Raw genomic sequence first — 26958 nt, 5'->3', positions numbered from 1 at the left:
CCTTCCCTTCACCCTATTCAACCCAATGCTCTCATGCTTCTTCGGCAAATCCGCACAAGAAGAGTCACCCAATGTCAGCCAAATCCTTTCGAAACTTCACAGACCCATTGCCGTCTGCTTTGCATCGCTCTTGAAAGTGAATGACATAGGAGTCATCTGGGGCCCTTGTTTTGATCTTGGAATCATGCAAATTATTTCTGCTGACTGACCACTTCCATCCCTACACCTTATCCCCGCATCTATGATCACTCTTTATACCGAAGGCTTCAATTCTTGAGGTCCATTCGGAATAATCAATCAGAGACGACGCTCTTCAGATAGAATGTCCATGTAGCCCATTGCTGTTTGGGATAGGAGAACGGTTTTCTAGATTAAGTGGCAGAAGGTGGTTACACTCTAAAAGAGTTGGTGATACTGTCGATATCCATGGTCTTGGTGGATGGTTATGTGCCCGGCTCAGTGGCATTTGATATCTAAAGCTGGCAATGATGTCAATTCCATCCTAAGTAGACTTTTGGTAGCGACGTCATCATGTCCTTCCAGCTGCATTTGCTTCAGCAAGGTGGTGCAGGTAAAGAGATGGCGAAGCCACGCATTACTCTTCGCCTAATCTTGCCAAACTCCCACTGCCCACGATTGCACGGCGCTTCAAACAAGATACTTAATCCTATGCCACTTTTCGCGCAAATCACTCCATATCAGTCAACGCTCACCATAAAATCCAGTGGCGGAAATCAGAGAGACGTGGTTCCTCAGAAAACAGAGAGCTTGCATGGTGATCGAGCCAAAGACCTTATTTGAAACCACAACAATCATATGTGTAGATACTGACAGCACTCCTTGCATATACTAATCTCATTGTCCTTGCACTGAAACGCCGAAGACACTGCCATTCAGTTTGAGGGGAACCATCATAACAGTAGTAGCCTAGTCCAAAAGCAAATTTTGTTGTTGTACACATGTCCCCAAATGATGACAATGGGGTACGAATATGGAAGAATGTCACTGGGGACGGGAGGATGTTTCGGAACATGGCATTAGAATGATTAACACCAGATATGACAACTACGTGGACTTTGTTGCCCAGGAAGAACCTTATTACTTGGATAGAACTGAGATGCGTCTGCACTAGCGGTATGCAGTCTTTTTTTTACACCAGATGCAAGTGCTCTGAACTCTTCCAGCCTTTCTTGATCATTCATATGCTTTGATGGAGGGTCTTCCCAGTACATGAGAGCTGGTTGAAGGCGTTTCCAGCCCTCAAGACCCCAGATATCCTGGAATAGAGTGACAAGAGTGCCTGGGGCCCATTTTAGCCCCCCGGTGGCAGGTGGTACACTTGCTTGGTTGTAGATTTCATAAGGCTTGCTAAATAAGCATCGCCAAGAAAGAAGTACAATGGATCTTGCCCCCGCACCGATACCGGTCTCAACTTGAAGCACTTTCCATTGGCCTCCATGGGAGGAGGCGGAGAAGTGTGGGAGACAAAATTCATGTTGTACAGAAGGCGAGTCCATCCCCATTCGTTCTCATGTGGACAGGTGTGATAGAAGAACCAGAGCAGTACCCACATCAGAGACTCTAAATCATCTACACCAGATTGTGAGTGTGTCTGCCCCGAATAAATTGCAACGAGTACTGCTTCCGACATGAAGGAGGATGTGCCCTGATCCAGAGGATTATAAAGTGCACAAGACCAAAAGTCTGGAACGACATACAGATAGCTTGGCTTTCTCAGTATTGTCTCCGTCCAATCTGTCAACACACTCAAATTCAAGATCGCCCAACCATGCCTTGTTCTTTCCATCACGAGTGCCAGTAAAAATGTTCCCTTCACTGACATCCCCGTGGTATAAGCCTATATCCTCCATGCATTCAATTTCTGGGAAATTGGGTGAGGACTGGGTATTGAAAAGTAACCACTGACACTGGGTCACTTACGCTTGACGATTTCCACCAATGCATCAAAAATCCGCACAAGTGATGTTTCCTCCCAGATAGAAACCCCAACTCTATTGGTAATTGGCATGCAAGATAAGACACGGTCAGCGAGGGAGTGATGCTTCATATTCCTGAGCGTCGTGATATCGGTCTCGGATTGTAAAGGTCGGTGGAGTAATCCATGCACAGAGAGCTCATCGTCTCCCACAATGAAATACTTTTTGTGCAATGCCTTCAGTAGATTGTCAACCCCTTTGTACTCAATGAACTCCAAAACCTCTCTATAGCGCTCTGCATGAAATCTGTCTAGCCAGGCTAACGTCTTCACCACATGATCTTCGCCGTTGACAGACTTACGGTGCAAGGTAACAATGGCATGGCCCACAACCCCGTGTCTCACGTGGAGGGCATGCAGAAGGCAGAGAGCCTCACGATATCTGGGAATGGACAGCTTCCGGTCCTCCGATGCAATGAAGTCCTTTGGCGGATCAAAAGAGAGATGAAATGGGCCAGTTCCCGGAGTGAGAAACCATCCGCATTTCTCTGGTGGCATCCTCGCGATGGATAAGGCTCCAGCCTCTATGTCAGTGGTGGTGGTGGTTCAGGTTTATTGCCTCGCGGCCCCGATGTGTCGTGGCAGTGCGACCACTCATACATTCAGGACACGGGCCGACAACTCCGTACACACCTTCTGTCATAACCGGACCATGACCTCCTCGCATGTGAACTTTACTCGATCCCTTCGTTTAATTATTTCATTTACCCTTTATTTTACAGCCCTCCATACTTAATAATCTACCCCTTCTCATCACCGCTCCCACAACTAGCTCGAGCCACTACACCGTGATAGGTGTCGCACGTTCCTATGTGCTTTCTACACATTCGCGCGCTCCGACCCGTGAGACTTTTTAAGAAATTGGGCTCCCTTTGTCATATCGGGTTTGTCTGCCCCGGCCTACATTGTTCATCGGTCCTGAGGTCCACTCCTTATTCAAATTCGATTCCGTGCCTCAATTCCGTTATTTTTTGCACGAATTGTATGCGATATACTACTGTCACCCAGAACGTCCATGGTCTCGCGTATAGAGAAGTTATGTCACACCATCCACCAAACTCTTTGTGCTAGACACACTCTGCACCTCATGTGGTCATCGCGAACATAACGACGCTGATCTTCTCCGTCCCGCACTTGGCCATGCATCAAGCCTGGTGAAAGGGGTATCGTTAGAGAACCCGCCACACTGTAATCTCTGCGGTGGTCTTTTATGTCCAGGCGTTATTTGGTTCGAGGAGATCCTGCATGCACCACCTACGAGAAATTAATCAGGTCGCAGAGAACGCTGACATGGTTGGAACGTCCTTGATGGTGTGTACAGTGTGGTCCCAACCATCCCGTGGAATGTCCACTCAAAATCTATCACCTCTATAAGTCAATCCCGCTACGAGATTTACTTATGACGTTTGTGGAGCGTGGTGAAATCGTCACTGCCTTCAATATACTTAGAAAGCCCGGAGACGACAATTTTCTTTCCGGGCCTGTGCGATATGATGTACCAGTCTCCCATGTCCATGCTGAGGGGAAAGATATCAATGGGACCGTGAGCTGTGTCCAGAGGTCAATACACGGTGACATCTGCTGGGTTCAAAACGATATCTGGATTCGTGTCCCACTCCGGAGTACCAAACGCTTTCTGCATCTTCCACTACTGAGTACATTTTGTCTTGAACTGTCAAATCTAGACTCGCAATTAACTACATGAATGTTATCATTCCCAAATTTTTTTATCCAGGCTTCGTGACAGCGATCGAACACAATGTTTTTCTGCAGAAAGTGCAGCAAACGCCAGAAGGGCTCTCCATGCGGCTGTAGCAGAACTATGAATTTAACCATTGAGTCTGGGGGAATGTCGGAGAGCAGAAAATGTTCAGGCGCTCACGCAAATATCAATACGCCTTGGGGTATCCTAGCTCGTTAATGGCGTAAGTACTCGCGGAACGATAGAATTACACACAAAGCCACCCAGAATATTTGTCTGAGCCGATTCGTCTGTTGGTTTTTTTTTTTTTTTTCATATGCCCAATCGGCCAAAAACATTATTAGCCCAACGCGAAGGGCAGGCCACTTAACGAAGCAACGGCACCAGGAGCGGCGGAACACTTGCCTGTAATCTGCTGGGTCAGTTGCAGGAATGGTCTCGAGATTCTATGTGCGATATTGTTGATAGCATCACGGATCACAGCTCCTGGCCACTTTACCTTGATTTCCTCGAAAATGCGGGAAACTTCTGCTTTGTTATACTGTTTGACGGCGAATGCGACCGCTTCACCGCTTTCGTAACCATTAATCTCATCCGCGGCTGCTTGCACACATCGAGCTATAAGAGCAAATTTTATAGCCCCGCTTTCCGAAATGACGACCGGAGCAATAGCGGGAGAAGATTGGGTATAGAGATTGTGGTGGATCTGTTGGCGTCTTAATTTTGCTCAGTACACGCATGCACTTCCAGTGTTCAGTCGCCATACTATTTCAGGAACCAAAGCTACTGACCACACAGATTGGCTGCAATGACTTTGAGGCTTTGTAGTGTCAATCGCAGGAGAGTTCACGGTCAAACCTAAAGTACTTAAGAATAGTGGTGTTGTGGAAAGGGGATTATGATGTCACTACTGAGGAACGGCGTCTGCTTTGCAACGTGTGGTAATACTGTATCCAATTTGATGCACAGGCTGGGATAGGAATAGCAGGCTTGGTGGCCCTTTGGATTTAGTAATGACGCTGTCGAATACTCGAATACTTCACTGGCATTCCCTGGGTCCTCCACGAGTATCACGCGCACAGCAGGTAGATTGGAGGGTACTGAAGGCTTTCAGAATAATCCAGGTCATCGAATAGCTGGGAGAGCTGGCGCATCCGTAGGTGTTGTTAGGTCATTCTTGTTGCCATACGAGTTCGGGAGTGCAAGCGCCGTCAGCCAAGGTAGCGAGCCTGGAAGCATGTATGTCAGCGCAATCATATCCGAAACTTTAGCCTCTAGAGCAAGTTGGAGGGCGAAGAGAGAGCATATGCAAAGGATTGTCTGCCACTGAGCTCGTTGTAGAAGTGGGGTTTTATTGCACTTTTGAACATGAACAAGGATATCTGCCAAGCAGGGTTGTCCTTACTTGAACGCCAAAATCGGACACCAATAATCACGGCGGTTTCGTGCCGAGCAATATCAAGTGTCAGGGCAAGCGGCGTTAATTTATCGCTCCATTAGCGCGCTTCCTCATTCAATCTAGAGTGCTAAGTAATTCATGTTGATCGATTCACGAAGATGGACATAGTAATCGACATCAACTTCCTAATTATGATCCGGGTGGCGCACGGTTGCGGAGCCGGTCTATTCCAGGGTTGGACCAACCTTATTAATTCACTATCCCGCTTACCGAACAAAAGTTTTCGGCAGGAGAGGACAGTCAGGTTTTCAAGGCAGGGAATCACTGGAAGTGCACATCATGTCTAGATTTCGTCATTTGATGAACGACATCCAGTAGTAGCACTGGTCATGTAGTGCACAAGTGGTTACCAGGAGACATGACGATGCATATCTATCTAGCCACGAGACGTGGTAATATAGCGCTGGTCAAACACGGGTCGTACCTGAACCAGGAATGGGCAGTCATCATAGGATTCGAGACAGCGAAATTTGGTTGGGTCATAAAGTGTTGGGAGCGGCGCGCGGTAAGCTAGAATCTGGCTAGGTGGACCAGGTGGCCGCGGCGTTCGACCGCCAATCAACTTGGGCTTCGTCTCAACCAATTTGCATCATCGATCGATCCTAACCTTGACATCATCCGTGATACAGAAACATAGATCAGTACAACACCAATGAGAAAAAATTTGTTAAAGGAAATGGATACGATATTAGGATTGAAAGCTGCGACTGTGATTTGTTATGGGTGTAGCGTGGCCAACCCTGTAAATATTTTTTCGATGGTTTGCAAAAAATTGAGGTTGATGTCGAGCCGAATATCCAATTCAAGTTTGCGTGCCATATGCAGGTAGTAAAGTGGGCAATGCAATGACGAGGAGGGCGTGCTCAAATGTGGACCATTTGTGTGTCAGAATGACGTCCGAGGTTCGAAAGAGCATTATGTAGATTGTTGAGTGACACGGCTAAATATGGGGTGTATGATCCTGGGTTAACGGCAACTGACTGGCGGTAGAGTTTGACACTTTCTTCGATGAATGGGAGTGCCTCCGAGTGCCGTCCGAGTTTGGAAAGAGCATTATATAGATTGTTGAGTGACATGGCCAAATCTGGGGTGTATGATCCTGGGTTAATGGCAACTAGCTGGCGTCGGAGTTTGACACTTTCTTCGATGAATGGGAGTGCCTCCGAGTGCCGTCCGAGATTGGAAAGAGCCAAATATTGATTGTTGAGTGACATGGCCAAATCCGGGGTGTATGATCCTGGGTTAACGGCAACTAGCTGGCGGTAGAGTTTGACACCTTCTTCGATGAATGGGAGTGCCTCCGAGTGCCGTCCGAGATTGGAAAGAGCATTATGTAGATTGTTGAGTGACATGGCCAAATCCGGGGTGTATGATCCTGGGTTAACAGCAACTGACTGGTGGTAGAGTTTGACACTTTCTTCGATGAATGGGAGTGCCTCCGAGTGCCGTCCGAGTTTGGAAAGAGCATTATATAGATTGTTGAGTGACATGGCCAAATCTGGGGTGTATGATCCTGGGTTAATGGCAACTAGCTGGCGTCGGAGTTTGACACTTTCTTCGATGAATGGGAGTGCCTCCGAGTGCCGTCCGAGATTGGAAAGAGCCAAATATTGATTGTTGAGTGACATGGCCAAATCCGGGGTGTATGATCCTGGGTTAACGGCAACTAACTGGCGGTAGAGTTTGACACTTTCTTCAATGAATGGGAGTGCCTCCGAGTGCCGTCCGAGATTGGAAAGAGCATCATATAGATTGTTGAGTGACCCGGCCAAATCTGGGGTGTATGATCCTGGGTTAACGGCAACTAACTGGCGTTGGAGTTTGACACTTTCTTCGATGAATGGGAGTGCCTCCGAGTGCCGTCCGAGATTGGAAAGAGCATTACGTAGATTGTTGAGTGACATGGCCAAATCCGGGGTGTATGATCCTGGGTTAACGGCAACTAGCTGGCGGTAGAGTTTGACACTTTCTTCGATGAATGGGAGTGCCTCCGAGTGCCGTCCGAGATTGGAAAGAGCATAATATAGATTGTTGAGTGATATGGCCAAATCCGAGGTGTAGGAACTTGAGTCCACAGAAAAAAGAAAATGGCAGAGTACAGCAGAATCGTTTGCTGTCTCATATGCCTCCTGGGATCTTGAAAAAAATGCGAAATTCGGCGGAAGCTGGGTAAGCACATTAGCCAGTGCACTAAGAGCCCTGTGGTCAACAACCAACTAGAAGACCATGAGGTAGTTTCTTTAACACAATTCATAACCCGTACCTTAGTCCACTCAGGGAGTAATGAGATACTGACATAGCGTTCCATCCGCACACAGACTTCCACCCACCGAGTTGCTTCCTGACTCAGAAACAAACCAACTGACCCAGCAAGCTCCTCTGATGGTTCCTTGATTCTATTTAGGTGGTGAACGATGTGGTGACATGCGTAACGAAAGTGCTCAGATAACTCCGATGGAGGAATGGGCGGCATGTCTTCTTTTTCGGACAAGTTTTCAATCAGTCCTAAGCCCTTTACAGAGCAGAGATCCTTGTTCAAAATCTCGGTACATCGCAGGGCGACCCTGGCATTCTCCACCCCCACAGCTATGGGAGTGCAACGAGAGCTGATTGTTTGGGGATCGATCCGATTGACGATAAAATCGCGGAAAGATTGGTGTAAGATGCGAATCGGAACGTAGGGATCCTCAACTCCTGAGAGCAGAGGTGAAAGTTCAGCCAACGCATATCGAACAGGAGACTTGAGGAAAGGCGACAAAATTGAGTCCCAGGCTGTGATGGACAGAGGCTCCTGAGCAACGAAGATTGCTCCCATCACAATTGGGTAATCGTGCGCAAATTTTTCAACCTCCCAAGCACACTTCTTCAAGATGCTTGTATACAAGTCTTCCATCATCTTCTCAGCAGGGACCTCTGGTCGTTTGGCACCAGTGTCAAGCATACTTTTTAGTGTCCCCATAGGATCCTGGTTGGTCATCTTCATGTAGCGAAAGATGGTGCTGATCCAGATAAACAACCCATTTGCTTGTTCCGAGATCTCCTGCACCATTTTATCCTCGTCCTTAAGATCACGCTGTAGATCCTGATGTAACTTCTTTAGCTTTTGCAGCTGGAAGCGTATGAATCTAGCACAGTCCCGCACATTTGCCTCATCCAAGAGATCAATAGCGAGGCGATCAATGGGGTAATTGGGGGAGAGGTAGCGATTCACGAGATCAAATTGTCTCGATGTGATGAAGAATTTTACGGAAGATGGTAGCCTGGGCACTTCCTCCCCAAGAATTTCGGCAAGGGACTCGAACGCATCTTTGTCACATTCATCTAAAGCATCGATGATGATCACCATAGGACGATCGGAAGGTGGAGGTTTATGGAGTAGAGACGGAGCCACCAACTCCTTGAACTGCATCGCAAATGAAGCTGTTGAGAGACTAGGGTCGTTTCGAAGAGCAGAGGTAATGAAAGTGCGGTGAACGGGATCATGGTCTGCTAAAGCTCGAGCTATGCTGCTGAATAGAAAATCAGGCCGCGACCGTTCGCCCGCTTTAAAGAAGAAGCGCAGTAACAGGGTAACATCTCCTTCGCTGGCACATCGTTCTGCTATCGCGAGTGCAATCGAAGTCTTGCCAGCACCGGCCACAGCAGTCAACAGCATTAGCCGGTTCTCCCTATCCCCAGTGTTGCGGCACCATGCCATAATACGCTCAATGAGATCAACTCTAGTGTCTTCCAGGCAGGCCTGAGTGGAATCATCATGAGCAAGATGAGGGTATCGGAGACTATCGAGAATTTTGTCTTCGTGTAGACGACGTTCTATGGCCGCTAACTTGGCGCCAGTTATCAAGTTCGTCCTAACCTGCATCGGCCGGAAATCAGAACGGTTATGGAAGGATACTGTAAGGAAAGCTACCTGAAACGATGCCAATGCTTTGTCAAAATCTTTCTTCAGGTCGTTAATTCTTCCCGGGTCTCTCAAGTAGGAGAATGTTTTTCTGATAGTCGATCGTTTCTCTACTTTTTCCCGTCTTTCAATTTCGGACTTAATCTTCTGTAGCGCGCTGGGACTTGATGTAACTACGATATCGAAGACCGCCAAAACGGATAGACTCACCCATCAAGCTCTGTGGCACTTTCCACCCATGGCTTTGCCTCTTCCGCTGATACATCATCGGACTTTATGGCTGAAGATACGTTGGCCATGGTGCTCGCTACGTATTCACCGAAACCAGCCCATTCCTTTGCGTTCTCCCTGAACTTCTACATGGCGCAAATCGGCGTGAGCTTTCACTCGTAAACGAGCATAATCATTACCAACGTTAACCTCGTCGTAGATGAAGAGTGCAGCACTAGTCGCATTCTTCAGGGGTGGACACCAATCAGCCGTGGCATTGACACCTCTAAGAGTTAAAACCGCCAAGTTACCCCCCACTGCGAGGAGATCTTTTGCCTTTTGCCTCGGAGTTTCAGCCTCTTGCTGCAGCGACATGGTCGATAACGGACAAGTAGATGGAGGAGAGAGCTTTGGGCGCGCAACGCACGTGTGAGCCCCTAAACGCTCAGAAGCTAGAACCACGAGGCCTCCGTCTTGTTATGGAAGGTTGAGGAAGAATATGATATATGCATTGACTATTTGGTCGACACCATACGGACCTCTGATCCAGTATCAGCGGCGAATTCCAGCGGTGGCATGACCCAGTATCATGCCCCCCAGAACTGGAAGCAGGATGAATGTGATTAGGAATAAGAACTAGATATGAACTATTGGAGGTCATATGGAGGCCCTGGTCACTGCGCTCGATTCGTACAGAGAGCTGGCGGTAAGCGCCGGTGGGTCACGCGCACGCGACGTATGTCAGTGGAGGCAGGGGATCCAGTCTAGCTTTTCATCAGGGTCTTGGAGTGCAATCAGCTATACTGGTAGGATGCGGTAAGTGGCCGAGCGCCGGCTTTGCGCGCGTCAATAATGGGCCGCGGATAGGTATATATCAGGCTTGATACCTGTCGTTACGTTACCGCTCTGGTCTCATTATCAACCACGTAGCTGAAAACACACCTGCAAGCTGACAATAGAAAAATATCGGGATCGTGGAGTAGAGAATGACGACCTCAGACACACTGTCCTATACTTGGATAGTTTCAACTATTTAACAGGGTACTAAACCACTCGAAGACAGGGATGCCCCACCGGGATAACTTGGCACTGAATCCGAGTGTATACTAGCCATATCGAGATCGATAAAGAGTGTACAGTCGGCGATACGCTTCAATTTGGTTGACAGGCCTTGTTGATGCGCCGACACACCGGTGGCACCAGTTTCCGATACTCCATGAGGAGAAGAAATGCTTTTACGACGGAAGCGACCCTTCGGCTAATGGACCGAGATCAATGACTTCGGCCAACTCCGACGCAGAAATTAAGGTTCAGGTACAGTCTCTCGCAACATGCTCTTTCGCCAAATTCTGGCGTCTTTCAAACCACGGTGCAGCAATTAGCATTCGTTTTCACTGGCCACCTAGGACTACGCAATCACCTAGCCCGAAGTTTATCTTATTTAACACTCCCCCTACTACCCATGTCAATCACCGTGTCAATCTTCCAGGTCTAATCCTTACGGTGCTCGTCAACATCTAAGCTTGACTCCAGCTGACACAACCATACGATCGTGCTCACTCTGGCTGAGATACTCCAGCGCAGTTTCGTTGCGACGCTCCATTCCCGTATCCCTGTTAATTCGCCAAGTGTGAGTGCGCACAGGAGAACCTGCCCCTTACACGTTCAAACCATGCATGTCTCCATGTGGCATTCCTACTCACGCATGGGTCTTGTATTCACAATGTCTGGAAATCGAGCTTGACATCCAACCGGCGATCACAGGACACATTTCAGAATTGCCGAAATGTGTCTCGGGACCGCTCGACACCAAGTGGGCGCGTTGAAGGAGAAGGAACGCCTCCTTCACTTTTATCGGTGTACTGAATGTCGAAAGGTCCCACAGCAGTTGAGCCGCGGTCCGTTAATGCGACGCCGGTTCTTACTGAGGTGCACACACAACTCACTTCAGTCCAAGGAGCTCAACCAATGATGATGTGATCTATCCCTTTCCTCGTCTCTTCCTCGTCTCTTCCCGCCGCCATCCCAGTGCACCTCACTATGCCGTTTTCCGTAACGGTCTCGTTCTACTTTTTTTCTTATCCTCCCTTCGCCCTTTCACAATTCTTGTCAAGTTACCTCTGGACACTTGTAAGGGAAAGCGACGGCGACTGATTTGCTATGGCATTTTACTGTGACAATGACAAGGACTTCGCCGATGTCTCATCGCCGTCATTGCTGGTCCTTCCCTGAATATAACTGGTTTTTATTTTTGTTAGATCACCATTCTGCTTTGAGGTGCTTGCGTTGGAAACATAGGCTCATTCGTATCTTCCTCCTTTTCCTCCACGAAACTTGGGAACGGGTCCTCAAACGTCAATTTCTCAGGACAACCATTTCGAATTCATCTGTGCGTCGGGTCGCATGTGTCTGGGCAGCGTGTTTTGCAAATGGTTTGGGTGGAACGGGATGTTCGCGTACCTGCGTCTCAATCTTTACACCGCGCCAAACTATCCCCGGACTCTTATGCCTTCCGCCACCCACTCGTAATCAACCTCCATGCTTCGACCCCCCTTGCCTTCATCCTATCCTACCCGATGTTCTCATGCCTCTTCGGCAAACCCGCACAAGAATAGGTGCTGTCCGCTTCGCTTCGCTCTTTAACGTGAATGATCCTGCTGACCGACCACTTTCATCCCAGCATCTTATTCTCGATTAACGTCAGAGATGACGCTCTTCGGATAGAACGTCCACATAGCCCGTTGTTGTTCTGGATAGGAAATGGTCCCCCGGATTAAGCGGTGGAAGGTGGTTACACTCTAAAAGAGTTCGTGATACTGTCGACATCTGTGGCCCTGGTCCCCACTCTGAGTTTCGTGAAAATGGAGGATGACCGGGGTCACATCCTCTCGGTGGACGGCTAAGTGCCCCGCTCAGCGGCATTTGATATCTAAAGCTAGCAATGATGCTACTTAGACTTCTGGTGGAGCCGGCATTACGTCCTTCTTCCAGCTGTATTTGTTTTTGCAAGGTAAAGAGATGGCGAAGCCACGCATTACTGTCCATGATTCTCTTGACGATTCACTTGCGCTTTCAGACAGATTGCTGTATCGAGCACAATGATACGGAGATTCGCAGAAATGAATTGATTCCGCTCCTTTCAACAAGCCCAGCCTCTAGAACTTAAAGATAACATGTCAGGCTCCCTAAATACACCCCCATTCACATTCGCTTCCTGCCCCAGAGCCAAGGAGTCTTATCGGCAAGGATCCTAGACATCGATAGATGCACATGGACATCGCGTGCAGGTAGCGGTGGTAGCCAAAAGCCAGATCGATCCATTAACCGGGCGAGCGACGTGAGGAATTCATAGATGAAAGGGAGAAACTATTGAGGAAATTTATCCCGATAGAGCCGAAAGACTGGATGATGACAGAGCAAATTACCGTGATGGCGAGTACGTCGGTGAGTAACACCTAACACCACCGGCCAACCTTGGCCCCAGGTTGAGTGGAAATATGGTTTTACCGTACAAATTTGATGGTCCAGTTGCACAGAAGGGACACCTCGTTGCCGAAAGAGTCTGGGAGTGCAAGTACCATCAGCCAAGGTAGCGAGCCTGGAAACATGGTAGCGCAATCATATCCGAAACTATTGCCTCCGGAAACAGAGCAAGTTGGAGAACGAAGAGAAAGCGTATGCAAAAGGATTGTCTGAGCTCGTTGTAGAAGCGGGATTTTGAGGATTGCACTTTTGAACATGAACAAGAGCACGGAAGGATATCTGCCAAGCAGGGCTGTCCTTGCTCAGACGCCAAGAGACACCACCGACCAGCAATAATCACGGCGGTTCGGTTTCATGCCGAGCAATATTAAGTAAGTGACGGGGCAAGCGGCGTCCATTTATCGCTACATTACCGCGCTTCTTCATTCAGTTTAGAGTGTTAATTCATGTTGATCGATTCACGAAGATCGACATTAACTTCTTAATTATGATCCGGGTGGCGCACGGTCGCGGAGCCGGTCCATTCCAGGGTCAGGACCAACCTCATTCACTGTCCCGCTTACTAAACGAACATATTCGGCAGGAGAAGACAGTCAGCTGTAGCGGGAAGGGTCTTCAAGGTAGGGAATCAATCACCAGGGGAGTGCACGTCATGTCGTAGTGGACAAGTAGTTACCAGAATACATGACCACCTACATTTGGTGGCCACGAGACGTAGATTCATGACTAATGGCTTTCTCCTATGATTTGACTCGAACCCAGGGATCGAAGAATTTGTACGTGTAGCGATGGGACAAAGCGCTAGCAAGGCAGGGTCGCTCTTATCCTGGCACTTGCAGTCACTGTCGCCTGCGGAACTTGTCCTGGTGTTTTGGTAATACATCCCCAGTTCCCCTCGCAGCTAGAAACTCGACCAATGTATTAGAAACATTATAATTCATCCTAGGCGTTACAGGACGCACAAAATTCGTTGAGACGAAGCCCAAGTCAATTGGCGGTCGAACGCCGTGGTCACTTGGTCCACTTGAGTCAGATTCTTATATAGTATACCGCTGTTCCCCACACTTTATGATCAGATCCAACCGAGTTTTGTTGCCTCGAATCCTATGATGACTGTCCATTGGTGTTCCCCTCGTTCAGGAGCGACCCGTGTTTGATAGACTGCGCTGTACTACCACGTCCCGTGGCCACCAAATGTAGCATCTCTCAGTATTTATACTAAAAAAGTGCCAACTTATGGTGAGAAGGGATGGCATGGCGTTTGAAATACCATCAGGTTTACTGCGACCCATAGCTCACAAGGAAAAGATAAGCCACTAGAATGAGCATTGGCGTCCAATTCAATGATGATAGGAGGAAGTACGTGAAGTTTATATGAACCTCGTACTCTTTCTTGATTTCCAGCACCTGGATCGGCATGCATCGAACGATGTCGGGGAAGAGTGCTGACACTTCACAAACCGTCAGCAGAAGCAGGAGAAGAAGCCGCAAGCAAACTGTCCAGCTCACTGTCATTCCCCATAGTGATATTGGCTACTATCTTCTTGAGTACCGTCTTTCGCTTGATGAATTTCTTGTCCTTTGTCGACTCGGCCTCTTCGAGCTCCTAATTCTCACATGTGTTTCTGGTACGGGGACGATGTAGAATCAATCAAACCTTCCGGAACTCCTGAATCTTTCCTCGGGCGAAGAATTTGGCATCGCTACCCATGTGGGCGCCAGAGAATGAAGTGACAGGCAAGTGACAGGTTTGTTGTTGATAGTTATTTATAGATTCCTTGATTTGGGAGTTTCAAGCGCCCGATGAGTCGACCACGCTCGTCTCATCCTTATTCACTTCATGCATCCATTACTTCTTGTCTTGGGGTCATAGAACGGGTGTCCGAGCAACAAAGCCCCCTAATCACGTTCATGCAAACAGAATTGGCCGTTTATGCTACAAGTTCAATAATCAGCACCGTTCGGCCGTCTTCCTACGCAGGGCCGTCGAAGCACGTCGGATTCTCAAAAGGATACACAGGATTCTTGTGGGCTTGTCTCTACCTATCGTGTGCATGCATCTTTTTTCGTGGACTCTAAAAGGTTGCCCTGCAATTTGCTTCGCCTCCATCGTGGCCACACCTGTTAAAATAGACCAGTAAACAAAGCATTTCCTGGACACATCTTCCTCCCAAGCGCCTACTTCCGTCCTCTCTGCACGCCATTCATGAATTATGCCTGCCCTTGAATAAGGTACCGTCTCGGTCCAGTTTATTTCTTGGTTTCTAATGCTAATGCCAATGCAGGCCATGACAGTTTTACGAAATGCTTATACGTGCGCATTTCCTGTCCAGATGAACAGTTTTTGTAGCTGACTCTATGTTCCCAGCTTCTCTGAACTACAGCATGGGACAAAAACATTCCGCGCTCAAACATCGATGCTGGTGGCCATTTTTAGCTGAGTACCTATGGTATGTGTAGAGCTTAGGAGCGCTTTTGACGCAATATGGGAATAGTTTATTCAACTTTTAGGGTTCTTCGGGTCGGTGAGATCTCTCTCATCCCTCATCTATGTCTGATTTGTTTTTCAGTGCGACCCATGAAGCTTCCCCAATCAGATCAGTCCCCTGACCGCCCGAATCCTTTTAAGCCTCTTATTATGCTTATCTCGGGGCGAACGCGAAGGATGCGGGAAAAGTGATTCCCAAGTCGACCAAGGACGTTGACAATCTTAATGGAATCGCAACGGTTGAGGCTACCACCTCTGTTCCCAGCAAAGACGGGTGCCCACCGGGCACAGTACCAATGAAACAACACTTGCGCCCCATGTTGCCCTCGTCGAAGACTGGCTCAGGCGCTCATCGATCGGGGCCACTCTATCAGGGACCCCGTGGGGGTATCTACTCAGACAGCCCCTCTGTGGTCTTTACTGAGGAAGCGGAAAGTGCATCGAAGAAGGCTAGGAAATTAGAAACCAAGAAGAATAAAAGGAACCGAGAAAAAGACGAGATTGATGACATCTTTGGTTCGCTTTGACGAGTACCTTTCGGATACCATACGTTCTATCTCTGGCATAGAAATTCGTGTCACAACTCGCTGGAACCAATGCCATGTATTCATTCTTGCTACTCTATAGCGTGCCCTGCTTCGGAACTTCATGCGAAAGTTCTATCCCCGGAGAAACGACCCTCAAGCACGAGATTTTATCTGTTCACAAACCTATTCCGGGCGGAGTTCGCTGGCCGATGTTCCCCTAGGGCTCCTTTTCCTTCGAATTACAGGTCTGCCGGCCACGTAACCAACCAAGCCATATCCGATCCTCCGTTTGCCTCTCTCTTAGGTGTAAGGAGCCGTCCGTGTATACGAAGAGGTAATCCGGGTCCATCGCGTAGCAATAATCATAGCGGTTTCGTGCCGAGCAATATTAACGGGGCGCAAGCGGCGTTAATTTATCGCATTCCATCTCTGCTGACATACGTGCTGCATCAGCGCGCTTCATTCAATCTAGAGTGTTAATTCATGTCGACTTATTCACGAAGATCGACATATTAACTTCGCAATTATGATCCGGGTGGCGCACGGTCACGGTTAGGACCAACAGCCTTATTCACTGTCCCGCTTACTGAACAAACATTGTCGGCAGGAGAAGATAGTCGATTGTAGCGGGAAGGGTCTTCGAGGTAGGGAATCACCTGGAAGTGCACATCATGTCTGGATTTCGTCGTTTGATGATCGACATCCAGTAGCACTAGTCATGTAGTTGCACAAGTAGTTACCAGGACCATGTGCACGCCACCTGCATTTGGTAGCAACGAGATGTGGTAATACAGTGCAGATCAAAACTAAACTTGGAAGGCATGGTGTAACACCAATGGGCAGTCATCATAGGATTCGAGTGAGCGAAATTCGGTTGGGCCATAAAGTGTTTGGAATTAACAGCGCACGGTAAGCTAGAATCTGTGGACCTGTCACGACCCGGCGTTCCCCGGGGCCAGACGACCTCCTCCCTGACCCTCTCCCATGCCCGAACACTCCCTGCACACTCCGCTCGCCGCCCGTCGCCGTCTAACCACTTCCCGCCACCTCTCCACAACCCCTCTCTTGATTGTCGTTGAACGACCTAGCGGCGCAGAGTGCCGCGACCTGTTGTCCCATGTTTTGCCGCACCTTGTTACCTTGCGGCGAAGGTCACGCTTGACCTTCGCTGTCTTGAACACGTGCTCTTTGTTTGTTTTCCTCCTTCTTTTCTCCGCCCGCAATCTCCGCGAGATCTGGCGACTTATTCCCTATTCAGTTTCCTAGCGCTTATATACAGCTTGTAACTAATGCTTGTACTGTAGTTCGAAATCAACTAGAATTCACCCCCTAAGCTTATCTCTGTCCCCCGTTGTCAGAGTCTGAAATACTGTCAGAGATCTGGAATATTGTCAGAGACTGGATTATTGTTGGAGTCGGAGGTGATGCAGAGGTCTGTTGGAGCGCGCACGCGCGGATATGCGGGCGGAACTATGCGGCGCGTCCGGAAGCGCTGTTCAAGGTTAGCAGAGTGGGATTGCGGCCTCAGCGACTCAGGTGGAGCGCTGTGCCCTGAGCTTGACGTTTGGGGGAGATCCCGTATTTATGGATTGACACTCACAGCGGACTTCAAACAAGACTTGCGGGCGGAGCAGACCTGTAGGAGGAGCGCGGACTCCGCGAGCACGGACTCAGGGGGGGGAGAAGCCCCCTTTGCAGAAGGAGAGGCTCAGAACAGACAGGGGGGGTACTCTAGTTGATTTCAGACTGAGGTCCCCAAAAGTATTTACAAGGTATATAAATAGGCAAGAGGGAATATAGAAAGGCCGGTCAGTCCGGCGTGGTCCGGCACGGAGATAAGCGGGGATTGTCAAACTAAATAAGGACAAGAGCCCGGGAACTGGAAAGGAGGAACAGATCACTAAACAATAAGTGGCAAGGGTTATTGATGAATAACTGAATGAGATCAATAACCTAGTGCCAATAAAGAGGGGATCAAATGCCGATATTGGCAGGGAAGCAAACAATAAATGGCACTCGGCAAGGAATGAATGATAAGCTGCCAAGTGACAAATGGCCAGAGGAAAAGCGGAGGTCAGCGTGCGGCGCCGATACAAGTCCGCAAATAAGCGGGGTCGGTGCGGTGCCGACACAAGTCCGCGAACAGAAGTTGATCTGCCAGCACTGTCACACAAGGACAGCATGAAGGCCAACAGAGGTACAGAGGGGAGTGGGAGTGTTGACCTGACCAGAGGTGTCAAGGGCAACCAGAAGTGGCCAGAAGGTGCAGAGATGGGCAGAGGGTGCGGAGTGGACGGAAGCGGGGCATGGCTGTGACCACATAGCGGGAAGCGATGAGTGTGGTTCAGATGGAGACAAGGCAGGCGTGACTGAATGCCGGGAGCGCCAAGGGCTCAGGAACTGGAGGTAAGGTCGGAATACCGGCAGGGTCTAGGTTCTGATTCTTGGCCAAGTCTCACGCAGTAAGGCAGGGGGCCAGACATGGGGTTGGGGGCTGGTTAGGATGGGTTTCGGGTCGGCGGATTCGCCTATCGGCATTGGTTTGCCGCTGATGGAGCCCTGGGATTTGTCGGTCATGACACCCGTGAGACCTCCGACTTTCTGAAGTATCGGGACCACGTCGAGAACGAGGCGCAATGCTCCTCCTCGAGTCGTTGAAGCCGAAATCCCGGCTCACTTGCCTAAGTAGCCTCGGCCTCGAGATCGGTGGGGTTTATTCCTCGCTAAAGCTCGGTCATGTGTAGGACGCCTATTCCACTAGCGGGCAACGCTCGGTCGCCTACGGCTACCATCGGCGAAGATTCGCACGGTTCTGACAGGACCAAGTGGTCGCGTTCGACTGCCAATCAACTTGTGCTTCGTCTCAACCAATTTGCATCATCGATCGATCCAAACCTCGACGTCATCGGTTATGCAGAAACATAGACCAGTACATCAGCGATGAGCGATGCGAGGGAAAATGTGTTAGAGAAAGAAATGAATACAATATTAGAATTGAAAGATGCAACTGTGATTTGTTATGGGTGTAGCGTGGCTAGCGAACTCTGTAAATATTTTATCAATGGTTTGCAATCAAAAAACTGAGGTTGGATTTGTTGGTGTTCTCGAGCTGAATATACCAATTTAAGCTTGCCTGCCATGTGCAGGCAGTAAAGTGGCCGATGCAATGACGAGGAGAACATGCTCAAATCTGGACCATTTGTGCCTCAGAATGACGTCCGAGATTGGTAAGAGCATTATGTAGATCCTTGAGCGAGTTGGCCAATTTTGGGGCATATGCTCCTGGGTTAACAGCAACTGAGTGGTAAGGAGGTGGCTGGTCAGAAGCAGTCTTGAGATAAAACCGCTCTAATACGGAAAACAAGCTGAACGGCGTTGACTTAAGAGCCCAAGGGAAAAGCCAAATGCTGATACCGGTATGAGCGAAAAGGGGGATGGCTTAGGCTGCAACACTCTCAACCCAAACGCGTGCTTGGGGGTCTCCCACATTCGGGAATATCGCACGAGGTCCTCTTTCGTCTCAACCATTTTTCCTGGTTGAATGTTCCATTCCCACTACTGTTCTGACAAGCCAGAAATTCACGGAATGAAGGAATAATCCCGGCGTCACCGTCATTCAAAAGGACAAAGGGGTAAGGAAATGGTCCCCCTTATTGGGTTTGCCCAGATCGTGAATTACCCTGACCGAAACGCTGATTCTCCGGATAGAGGGACAGTGCTGGAAACGGTGAATATATGCTCCAGACAGAGGTAGGCGTCATTTCGCTTCCTGGGCCAACCTATGTACCCCAAGATCGAGTGCAAGTGCCATCGGCCAAGGTAACGATCTTGAAAGTATGTTGGCGCAATCATATCCGAAACTGTAGCTTCTGGAATTAAGTAGGACGAGTCTGGGGGCAAAGAGAGAGCGTATGCAAGCAAGGTTGTCCTTGATCAGTCCCCAATAGACACTGGCAACATTGGGTAGCGATCATCATGCCGATTTCGTGCCGAGTGATATTAAGTAACAGGGCAAGCGGCGTTAATTTGTCGCTACATTAGCGCGCTTCTTCATTCAATCTAGAGTGTTAATTCTTGTTACATAATCGATTCACGAAGATCGACATTAACTTCCTAATTATGATCCAGGTGGCGCACGGTCGCGGAGCCGGTCCATTCCAGGGTTAGGACCAACCTTATTCACTATCTTGCTTACTGAACAAAAAATATTCGGCAGAGGACAGATCAGTTGTAGTGGGAAGAATCTTCAAGCTTAGGGAATCACCTGGAAGTGCACATTATGTCTGGATTTCGTCGTTGATGAACGACATCCAGTAGAGCAGCACTAGCTAGTATATCATGTCGTAGTGGGCAAGTAGTTACCAGGATACATGACCACCTACATTTGATATGATGACCACGAGACATAAGCAGATCACACATAGCAGATTAACAGCTTTCCCCCATTATTTGACTCAAACCCAGGATCGAAGGACTTGTACGAACGTGTAGCGATGGGACAAAGCGCTAGCAAAGCAGGGTGGCTTTCATTCTGAGACTTGCAGTCACTGTCGCCTGCAGGACTTGTCCTGATGTTTTGGCGATACATCCCAAGTTCTCGCAGCTGGAAACTCGACCAATGTATTAGAAACATTAGAACATTCACAGGCAATCAACATCTGTTCCCCGACCCCGACAGGATGCGAACTTGTTCCTGCCTTAACTGAAACCCATTTATAATTTAGGCATTACAAGACGCACGAAATTTGTTGTGATGAAGCCCAAGTCCATTGGAGGTCGAATGCCGTGCAGCCACTTGGTCCACTCTTAAGCTTAAGTCAGATCCTAGCTTACTCCTGCCTGTTTCTCACACTTTATGATTCAACCGAATTTTGCTGCATCGAATTTTATTATGACTGCCCATTGGTGTTCCGCTATGCCTTCCCCAGTTTAGGCACGACCCATGTTTGATAGATCGACTGCACTGTATTACCACGTCTCATGGCCACCAAATGTAGCATCTCTCAGTATTTATACCAAAAAAGCGAGTATAAACTTACGATGTAGGAGAAATAACGGTCACACTATGGAAACCCATTATGGAAATATGCCAGATAAATCACAAAACCTCATACGACAAGTAGATATGAGACAAAAAGAAGGACCTGAATTTTAATGAATTTTTACGAATTATTATGACTATACACGATAAATCGAAAGAAAGAAAATTAGCAAAAATATTTCAAGCTTAGCATCAACGAGACGGAATTCTCAGGGAAATTTATAGCAAATATTAAACAAAGAGTTAGGACAATTGACCAAGATTTGACTATAAAAACAATCAGAGAACCTCCACGGAAGCTACTTTCCCACGTCCGCACACGTAGCCAAGGATGGAAGTACCACGGAACAAGGATTCCTCAGGAACTAATGCAAAATTCAAAGTCGTGTTTATGATAGGAAATGTAGATGTCTCCCAAACGGACCCAATGAAAGTAATTACAGGGGAAACTACCCATAAATGACAGAGATATGACTAAAACTCCTGAAAAACAAGGACAACATCTAAAAAGCAAGCGCGAAGACTAACCAGTTACGACCGAGACAACCTTGATAGCCCATTAGAAAGGAAGGGATCTAATCTTAATCCACCCAAATTTTCATAATAAAAGGATCATGCATTAATAAGATATCCAATAACGGGAATAGCAACATCAAAAGTCCGAGCTCAGGGAAAAGACGATGTTTTCATAGGATCCATAATTAAAACATACAACGAAATTTACACGTAAATTATGAAAAATGGGAAACTATAGTTATGCAAATTTTCAGCCCAAACGGTCCAGCCGTTGTGAAGTTATACCCATGACGGGAATATAGAAATCCGCATCATGTTTAATGACATGTGAGGGTGGCGATGTGAAGGGAACCAGCTGTTGGAACTGAGATCCGCACTTCGGTGGATCGCGAAGACCAATTTCTGTCCAAATAAGGAAGAGCCCGGTCAAAACAAAGCACAGAAAGTGCAAAACAACCTTAGATTATGGGGGAAAAATCTGAAATAAATCACAGAAGCCCATATGAAAGATATAAACACCCGCGCATATCATAAATCCCGAACAATTAAACGGAAACAGCGCCCGCATATGAACGACTATGGGAACGATGCACGTGATTACCAAATGTGTGCGCGAACTTTTGCTAACTCAACGAATACCAGGAAATAGAACACAACTTTAGTACCATTGGAAAGGCGGGAATAAATGGAAATTTATGATACCAAGAACGTGAGAAAACATCCAGAAATGAATGAGATACAAGGACATGAAGTTAGAAACCTGAAAACGCGCTGGAAGACAGCTTCAAGAGGTCCAGAGCCCTAAATAAAATACATAAAAATATGATATCTTCGAGGACGACCTACTATAACAACGAACAATACATATGGAGGATTAGGATGTGATAATACAAAGGGGAATCAGGGAATATGAACGAAATTCATGAAAACCACTAAAACTATGACAGACCATGGCGGGAATTTTAGGGAACGATATTCTAATGAAGTGGAGAGCTATAATACATTCATTTGAGTAATTCTTGACTACTAGCAACTTTTTTTTTTGGTTTTAAACCTGAATAATTCACTCATTTACCATTTCAGTCTCATTTTAACTAAATGTCACTGAATAAAAATGGAATAAATTAGCTGAAGGTCTCAGCACAGCCATACGCATAGTAATGCGAAGTTTGAATTCAGAATCGCCAAGTCATAGCAAATTTAATGGTACATATAAGGAATTTGAAATAGGTAACTGCAACAAATGCAGCGCAGCCAAGTTCTAAAATAGCTTAGGTGAGGGTGGACAATAAGGATTCTAGGCACAGTCTGACTGCAGTAGAACCGCAGTTCAGCACAGCAAAGCACAGTAGAACTATAGCGTGAAAATTTCATCTTTTATTCAGTTTGAGAAAAATACACTGTAAATAAATCCTGTAAATAGAAGGTAGAGCATGAAAAAGGAAGGCAACCCAAGGAGTATAAAAGGGAGACCCTTTCTGCGACTTTTCGCCCCCCCTTAGAGAAGTAAGAAAATAGAGTATTATTTTTCTCAAGCATTTCTGGTTGTCACTCCAGTGCGAAAAAGTGATATACAGTTAAGATTGCCACTGTAGTAAAAGGCAGCAATTAAGGAGAGAAATATTAAGTAGATATTTCAACAGGAGAGCTGGTTAACACTCCAGATTTCAAAAGTGTAAACACAAAACAGTTATCTTGCTACTGTTAAAACAAGCAATAAAATAAGACAAAAATAAAACAAACTCCAGACACAATCCAAATCCATTAACTGAATAGAATCTTTAAAACTTCACCAAGTAGAAGATTTAATTCAAGTTAATTTCCAAATTAAACAACGCTACACAGAATTACACCTAGACAAATTAAGAAATTTCAATAAAGAAACAGCTCCACAGGGCTCGGTTTATCTGTAAGTCAATTCCCAGGAACTTTAAAACTAACCCATAAAAAATAGAATTAGCCAAAACACTCGGATTGGTACTATATTTACAACAAATACTACTAGTACACTTCCCCATCCTAACTAAAGAACCAGGGAACAGCTTGGTGGTGGTCTCGTTTGAACCTCCCAACTGACCTTCCTCCATTCTCTCCTTCAACGGTGATTGTTGTTGTTTATTCTGGATATTTAACCTGCAAACTGTAGGCTGCTCGTGAGAGTGCCAAGGGCAGGGGTCGAGATAAATACACAAAAATAAGGTGAGAAAATAAAGAAATAAGTCCGATTCGGGTGTCCTTAATCTCTCTGATAAGGCATTGCCCAAATGCTGCTCCACTTTTGAGTTGTCATGTTGGGTTGACCGTTTTTAGGTGTCGGTTTTGAAAATGGGATGGGTTCTGCCTTCCAGCAGTCAACTTATGGTGAGAAGGGATGGCATGACGTTTGAAATACTATCAGGTTTACTGCGACCATATTTCCATGGGCGAAGAATTTGGCATCGCTAACCATGCCCCTGGGCACAAGTGATATGTGTGAAGTTGTTGATAGTTATTTATAGGTTCCTTAATTTGGGAGTTTCAAGCACCTGATGAGTCGACCACGCTCATCTCTTCCTTATTCACTTCATGCATCCATTACTTCTTGTCTTGGGGTCATAGAACAGGTGTCCAAGCAACAGAGCCTCCCCTTATTATGTTAATGCAAACAGAATTGGCCATTTTTGGTTCATTTATACTACAAGTTCAATAATCAGCACCGTTCAGCCATCTTCCTGCACAGGGCCATCAAAGCACATCAGATTCTCAAAAGGATACACAGGATTCTCATGGTATTTTCTCTGCCTATCATGTGTATGTGTTAGACACTGGTCTGGGGTCGGCACCGAAGGTTGCCGTCAGCGGGCCACTATAGGCCGCGGTGGCTGTGATGCCGTGAACAAGGCCCAAGGTTAGGGCATTTGGCCTCAGCAACTCTAAAGGAGCGCTGTGCCCCCTAGCTGTCTCTTGGCCCTCATTTCAGACTTACTGGGGTTGCCTTGCTGGTGTCAGGACTTGGGAGTCGTGGTCAAATCAATATTAGAGCTAAGGTACAATAAAGTATCATACAGAATATATATAGGGAGAATGAATGAATGGAAGCGGACCCGGGCCGAAGGCCGAAGGGTCCGGAAGCAAAAGGGAACAAAGAGCGGGGTTGGCCACACAGTGGCTGGCAATGGCCGAGGGTCAAAACAAACAATAACAGATAAATAAAGGAAGGAGCGTAGGGCCACGATAGCGGTGATGGTGTCAGAGTACCAAGCTGCTTGGTCTCTAAGTCGAGGAATCTGGAGCTCTTGCTGGAGCTGAGACTGAAAGGGAGAGGGTCGGTTTCAATGGGGGAACCTGATAGAGCAGGTTGTGATGGAGATTCCAGCTGAGCAGCAAGGGGGAAAATGAGAGAAGAAAGTTACCCTCCCTGCTTGCTACTCAGGAAATGATAAGGTCGGGGTACTCAGCAATGCAGGGCCGCTTTACAAGAGAGAATATATTACATGTCTGTGTCAGTCCGGGGATAGTGATCGGGCAGTGCCGGTCTGGGGTTGATGTGTCATCAGTCATGAGTAAACAGTCCAGACCCGGTTGTACCCTGACATCACCCCCTCCTTATGCCACTACATCTTGGAGTGGTTGAGGTTGCATGTGGAGCAGGAGCGGAAGGGTGCTGCTGATGGAATTCTGTGATGAGGTCTGGGGCATTTCGAATGTCACGATCAGGTATCCAGCTGTTTTCAGAGTTGGGGTAGCCCTTCCACTGGACAAGGTAGTGGAGTTGACAACGAATGTGCTTAGAGTCAAGGATTTTCTCCACTTCGTACTCTTTGCCCCCATCGATGATAGTGGGCCCTGGTTCCGAGTGCATAGGGCGTCCTGCTATCTCATCTGGTTGGTACTTACAAGCATCTGAGACTGACACAACAGGGTGCATCTGGTATCCCTTGGGGAGCTGGAGTTTCAGCGCAGCTCGTGAGACTATCTTGAGGATTTTAAAGGGACCTAACCATTTGTGTTCTAGTTTCTTGGTTGGCCGACCGGTTGGGTAGTTACATGCACTGAGCTACACTTTCTCTCCTTCATGGTATTCCGGTGCTTCGTCCCATTTCCTATCATAGTACTTCGACATCTCCTCAGCTGCATGTGTTATGGAAATGGGAAATTTCCCAATTTAGACTCTTATGGGCCCTGCACACACCCAAATCACATGATATGTAAATAATTAGAGTTTATCCAATTATTAACCACCTAAACTACCACTTGTGAAAACATCTGTTAAACCACATGTTAAAATATCTGTAAAATCGCATGAGCTCAACCTCTACCCCCTTCCCTCTTCCTGCGCCTCGAACGGACGAAAATGGGCGCCTCCGGCCCCATTTTTGTAACAGCATGTGTTAGGGCTGCTTTCGCCTCCTCTTGCATTTGTGCCATCCGTGATGCAAAGTCTCCAGCTGCTTCTACCATTGTAGACTTGGGGGGTTCTACCCCCATATGAGGGTGTTGGCCTGTGTCAAGTTCGAACGGGGTGTGATGAGTAGCTGAGTGGATATGATTGTGATAGCTAAATTCAGCAATAGGTAGCCAGTCTGCCCAGTCATCTTGCTGGTGGTTTACAAAGATCCGAAGATATGTTTCAATCTCCTGATTGACTTGTTCAGTTTGCCCATCTGTCTGAGGGTGATAGGTGGTGGATGGAGTAGGCTTGATACCTAAGAGTTTACTTAGGTCTTGAGAGAATTTGGAAATGAAAGTGGTTCCTCTATCACTGATAACCTCATCTGGGAGACCATGGTGTTGCCACACATGTTCAAGGAAGAGGTGGGCTACACCTGCAGAGTCCATCTGAGTGGTGGTGGGTATGGCATGTATTCTCTTCGACAGGCAATCAACCACTATCATAATTGCATCAAACCCTCGGGATAGGGGGAGCTCTCCTATGACGTCGACTGAGATAATCTGCCAGTGTTGGTCTGGGACTTTGTTTGGCATGAGCTTCCCAGTCTTTCGAGTAGGGAAGGATTTCACCCGTTGGCAGGTGTCACATCCAGATACATATTTGGCAATGTAGTGAGAGAGCCCTGGCCACCAGTAGTTCTGAGACACGAGTTCTAATGTCTTCCACCAACCAGGGTGTCCAGCCATTGGAGTGTTGTGATGGGCATGGACTATGTCATGGTGGAGAAGGGAGTCCTGGGGAACATAGACCCTTCCTTGATAGAGCATAAGCCCTTCATGTAGCTCCCACCCTAGAGGCGCCTCAGGTCCAGATTCTAACTCATGGGTTACGCTTGCGATGGAGCCCTCGATCCTTTTGCACCTTCTGATCCGCTGCAGGAATCCCTCCTCTCCTGCTGGGAGAGAGACAGCCGCTGCAGCTCGGATGCGGAAAAGGTCTGGGCATAGCAGTGTGACCTCGGAGTTGTCCTCTTCTCCTCGTGGGTGGTCTGCTTGTCATGACAGGGCATCTGCTTTCTGCATGAGTCTTCCTGGTCTGTGTGTGAGTGTGAAGTCGAAGCGAGAGAGATGTAGGGACCATCAGGCTTGGCATCAGTTGAGTTTCTGGGCTGACTGGAAGTAGGAGAGGTTTCGATGGTCAGTGAAGACTTCAAAAGGTTCTGCTGCTCCTTCCAGGAAATGCCTCCACTCATCCAAAGCACAG

At 47.6% G+C, this 26958-nt stretch overlaps 6 protein-coding genes across 6 annotated transcripts; 1 reads left to right on the top strand and 5 right to left on the bottom strand.

Moving 5' to 3' along the window:
* Positions 1-1261: 1261 nt before the first annotated feature.
* EI90DRAFT_55058 (uncharacterized protein) lies at positions 1262-2625 on the bottom strand. Its single transcript, XM_039067778.1, has 4 exons — positions 2299-2625; positions 1942-2232; positions 1719-1882; positions 1262-1666 (listed from the first exon to the last, which is right to left on the bottom strand). Exons 1-4 carry the CDS (start codon positions 2492-2494, stop codon positions 1313-1315), a joined length of 1005 nt encoding a protein of 334 aa, XP_038924074.1. The 5' UTR covers positions 2495-2625; the 3' UTR covers positions 1262-1312.
* A 1413-nt stretch (positions 2626-4038) lies between these two features.
* Positions 4039-4852, bottom strand: EI90DRAFT_3010973 (uncharacterized protein; the record flags this gene model as incomplete). Its single annotated transcript, XM_039056427.1, has 3 exons — positions 4039-4316; positions 4490-4518; positions 4779-4852. The coding sequence occupies 3 exons, from the start codon at positions 4850-4852 to the stop codon at positions 4039-4041; spliced, it is 381 nt and encodes a 126-aa protein (XP_038924073.1).
* A 1168-nt stretch (positions 4853-6020) lies between these two features.
* Positions 6021-9643, bottom strand: EI90DRAFT_3114923 (uncharacterized protein; the record flags this gene model as incomplete). The annotated part of the gene is made up of 5 exons (XM_039062722.1): positions 6021-7373; positions 7421-9013; positions 9068-9215; positions 9269-9414; positions 9473-9643. 5 exons carry the CDS (start codon positions 9641-9643, stop codon positions 6021-6023), a joined length of 3411 nt encoding a protein of 1136 aa, XP_038924072.1.
* Positions 9644-13840: 4197 nt separating this feature from the next.
* On the bottom strand, positions 13841-14499 carry EI90DRAFT_54816 (uncharacterized protein). Its single transcript, XM_039067772.1, has 4 exons — positions 14409-14499; positions 14261-14357; positions 14139-14196; positions 13841-14067 (listed from the first exon to the last, which is right to left on the bottom strand). The coding sequence occupies exons 1-4, from the start codon at positions 14460-14462 to the stop codon at positions 13986-13988; spliced, it is 291 nt and encodes a 96-aa protein (XP_038924071.1). The 5' UTR covers positions 14463-14499; the 3' UTR covers positions 13841-13985.
* A 610-nt stretch (positions 14500-15109) lies between these two features.
* Positions 15110-15766, top strand: EI90DRAFT_3010970 (uncharacterized protein; the record flags this gene model as incomplete). The annotated part of the gene is made up of 3 exons (XM_039056426.1): positions 15110-15201; positions 15263-15276; positions 15381-15766. The coding sequence occupies 3 exons, from the start codon at positions 15110-15112 to the stop codon at positions 15764-15766; spliced, it is 492 nt and encodes a 163-aa protein (XP_038924070.1).
* Positions 15767-18950: 3184 nt separating this feature from the next.
* Positions 18951-19393, bottom strand: EI90DRAFT_3149581 (uncharacterized protein; the record flags this gene model as incomplete). The annotated part of the gene is made up of 2 exons (XM_039065599.1): positions 19227-19393; positions 18951-19173 (listed from the first exon to the last, which is right to left on the bottom strand). Exons 1-2 carry the CDS (start codon positions 19292-19294, stop codon positions 18951-18953), a joined length of 291 nt encoding a protein of 96 aa, XP_038924069.1. The 5' UTR covers positions 19295-19393.
* Between the last annotated feature and the right edge of the window lie 7565 nt (positions 19394-26958).

This window comes from Cantharellus anzutake, assembly GCF_015039405.1.
Source record: "Cantharellus anzutake strain C23 chromosome Unknown EI90scaffold_1, whole genome shotgun sequence".
NCBI lineage: Eukaryota > Fungi > Basidiomycota > Agaricomycetes > Cantharellales > Hydnaceae > Cantharellus > Cantharellus anzutake.
Note: the sequence above shows the minus strand (reverse complement) of the source record. Positions and strands in the feature narration are given on the sequence as shown.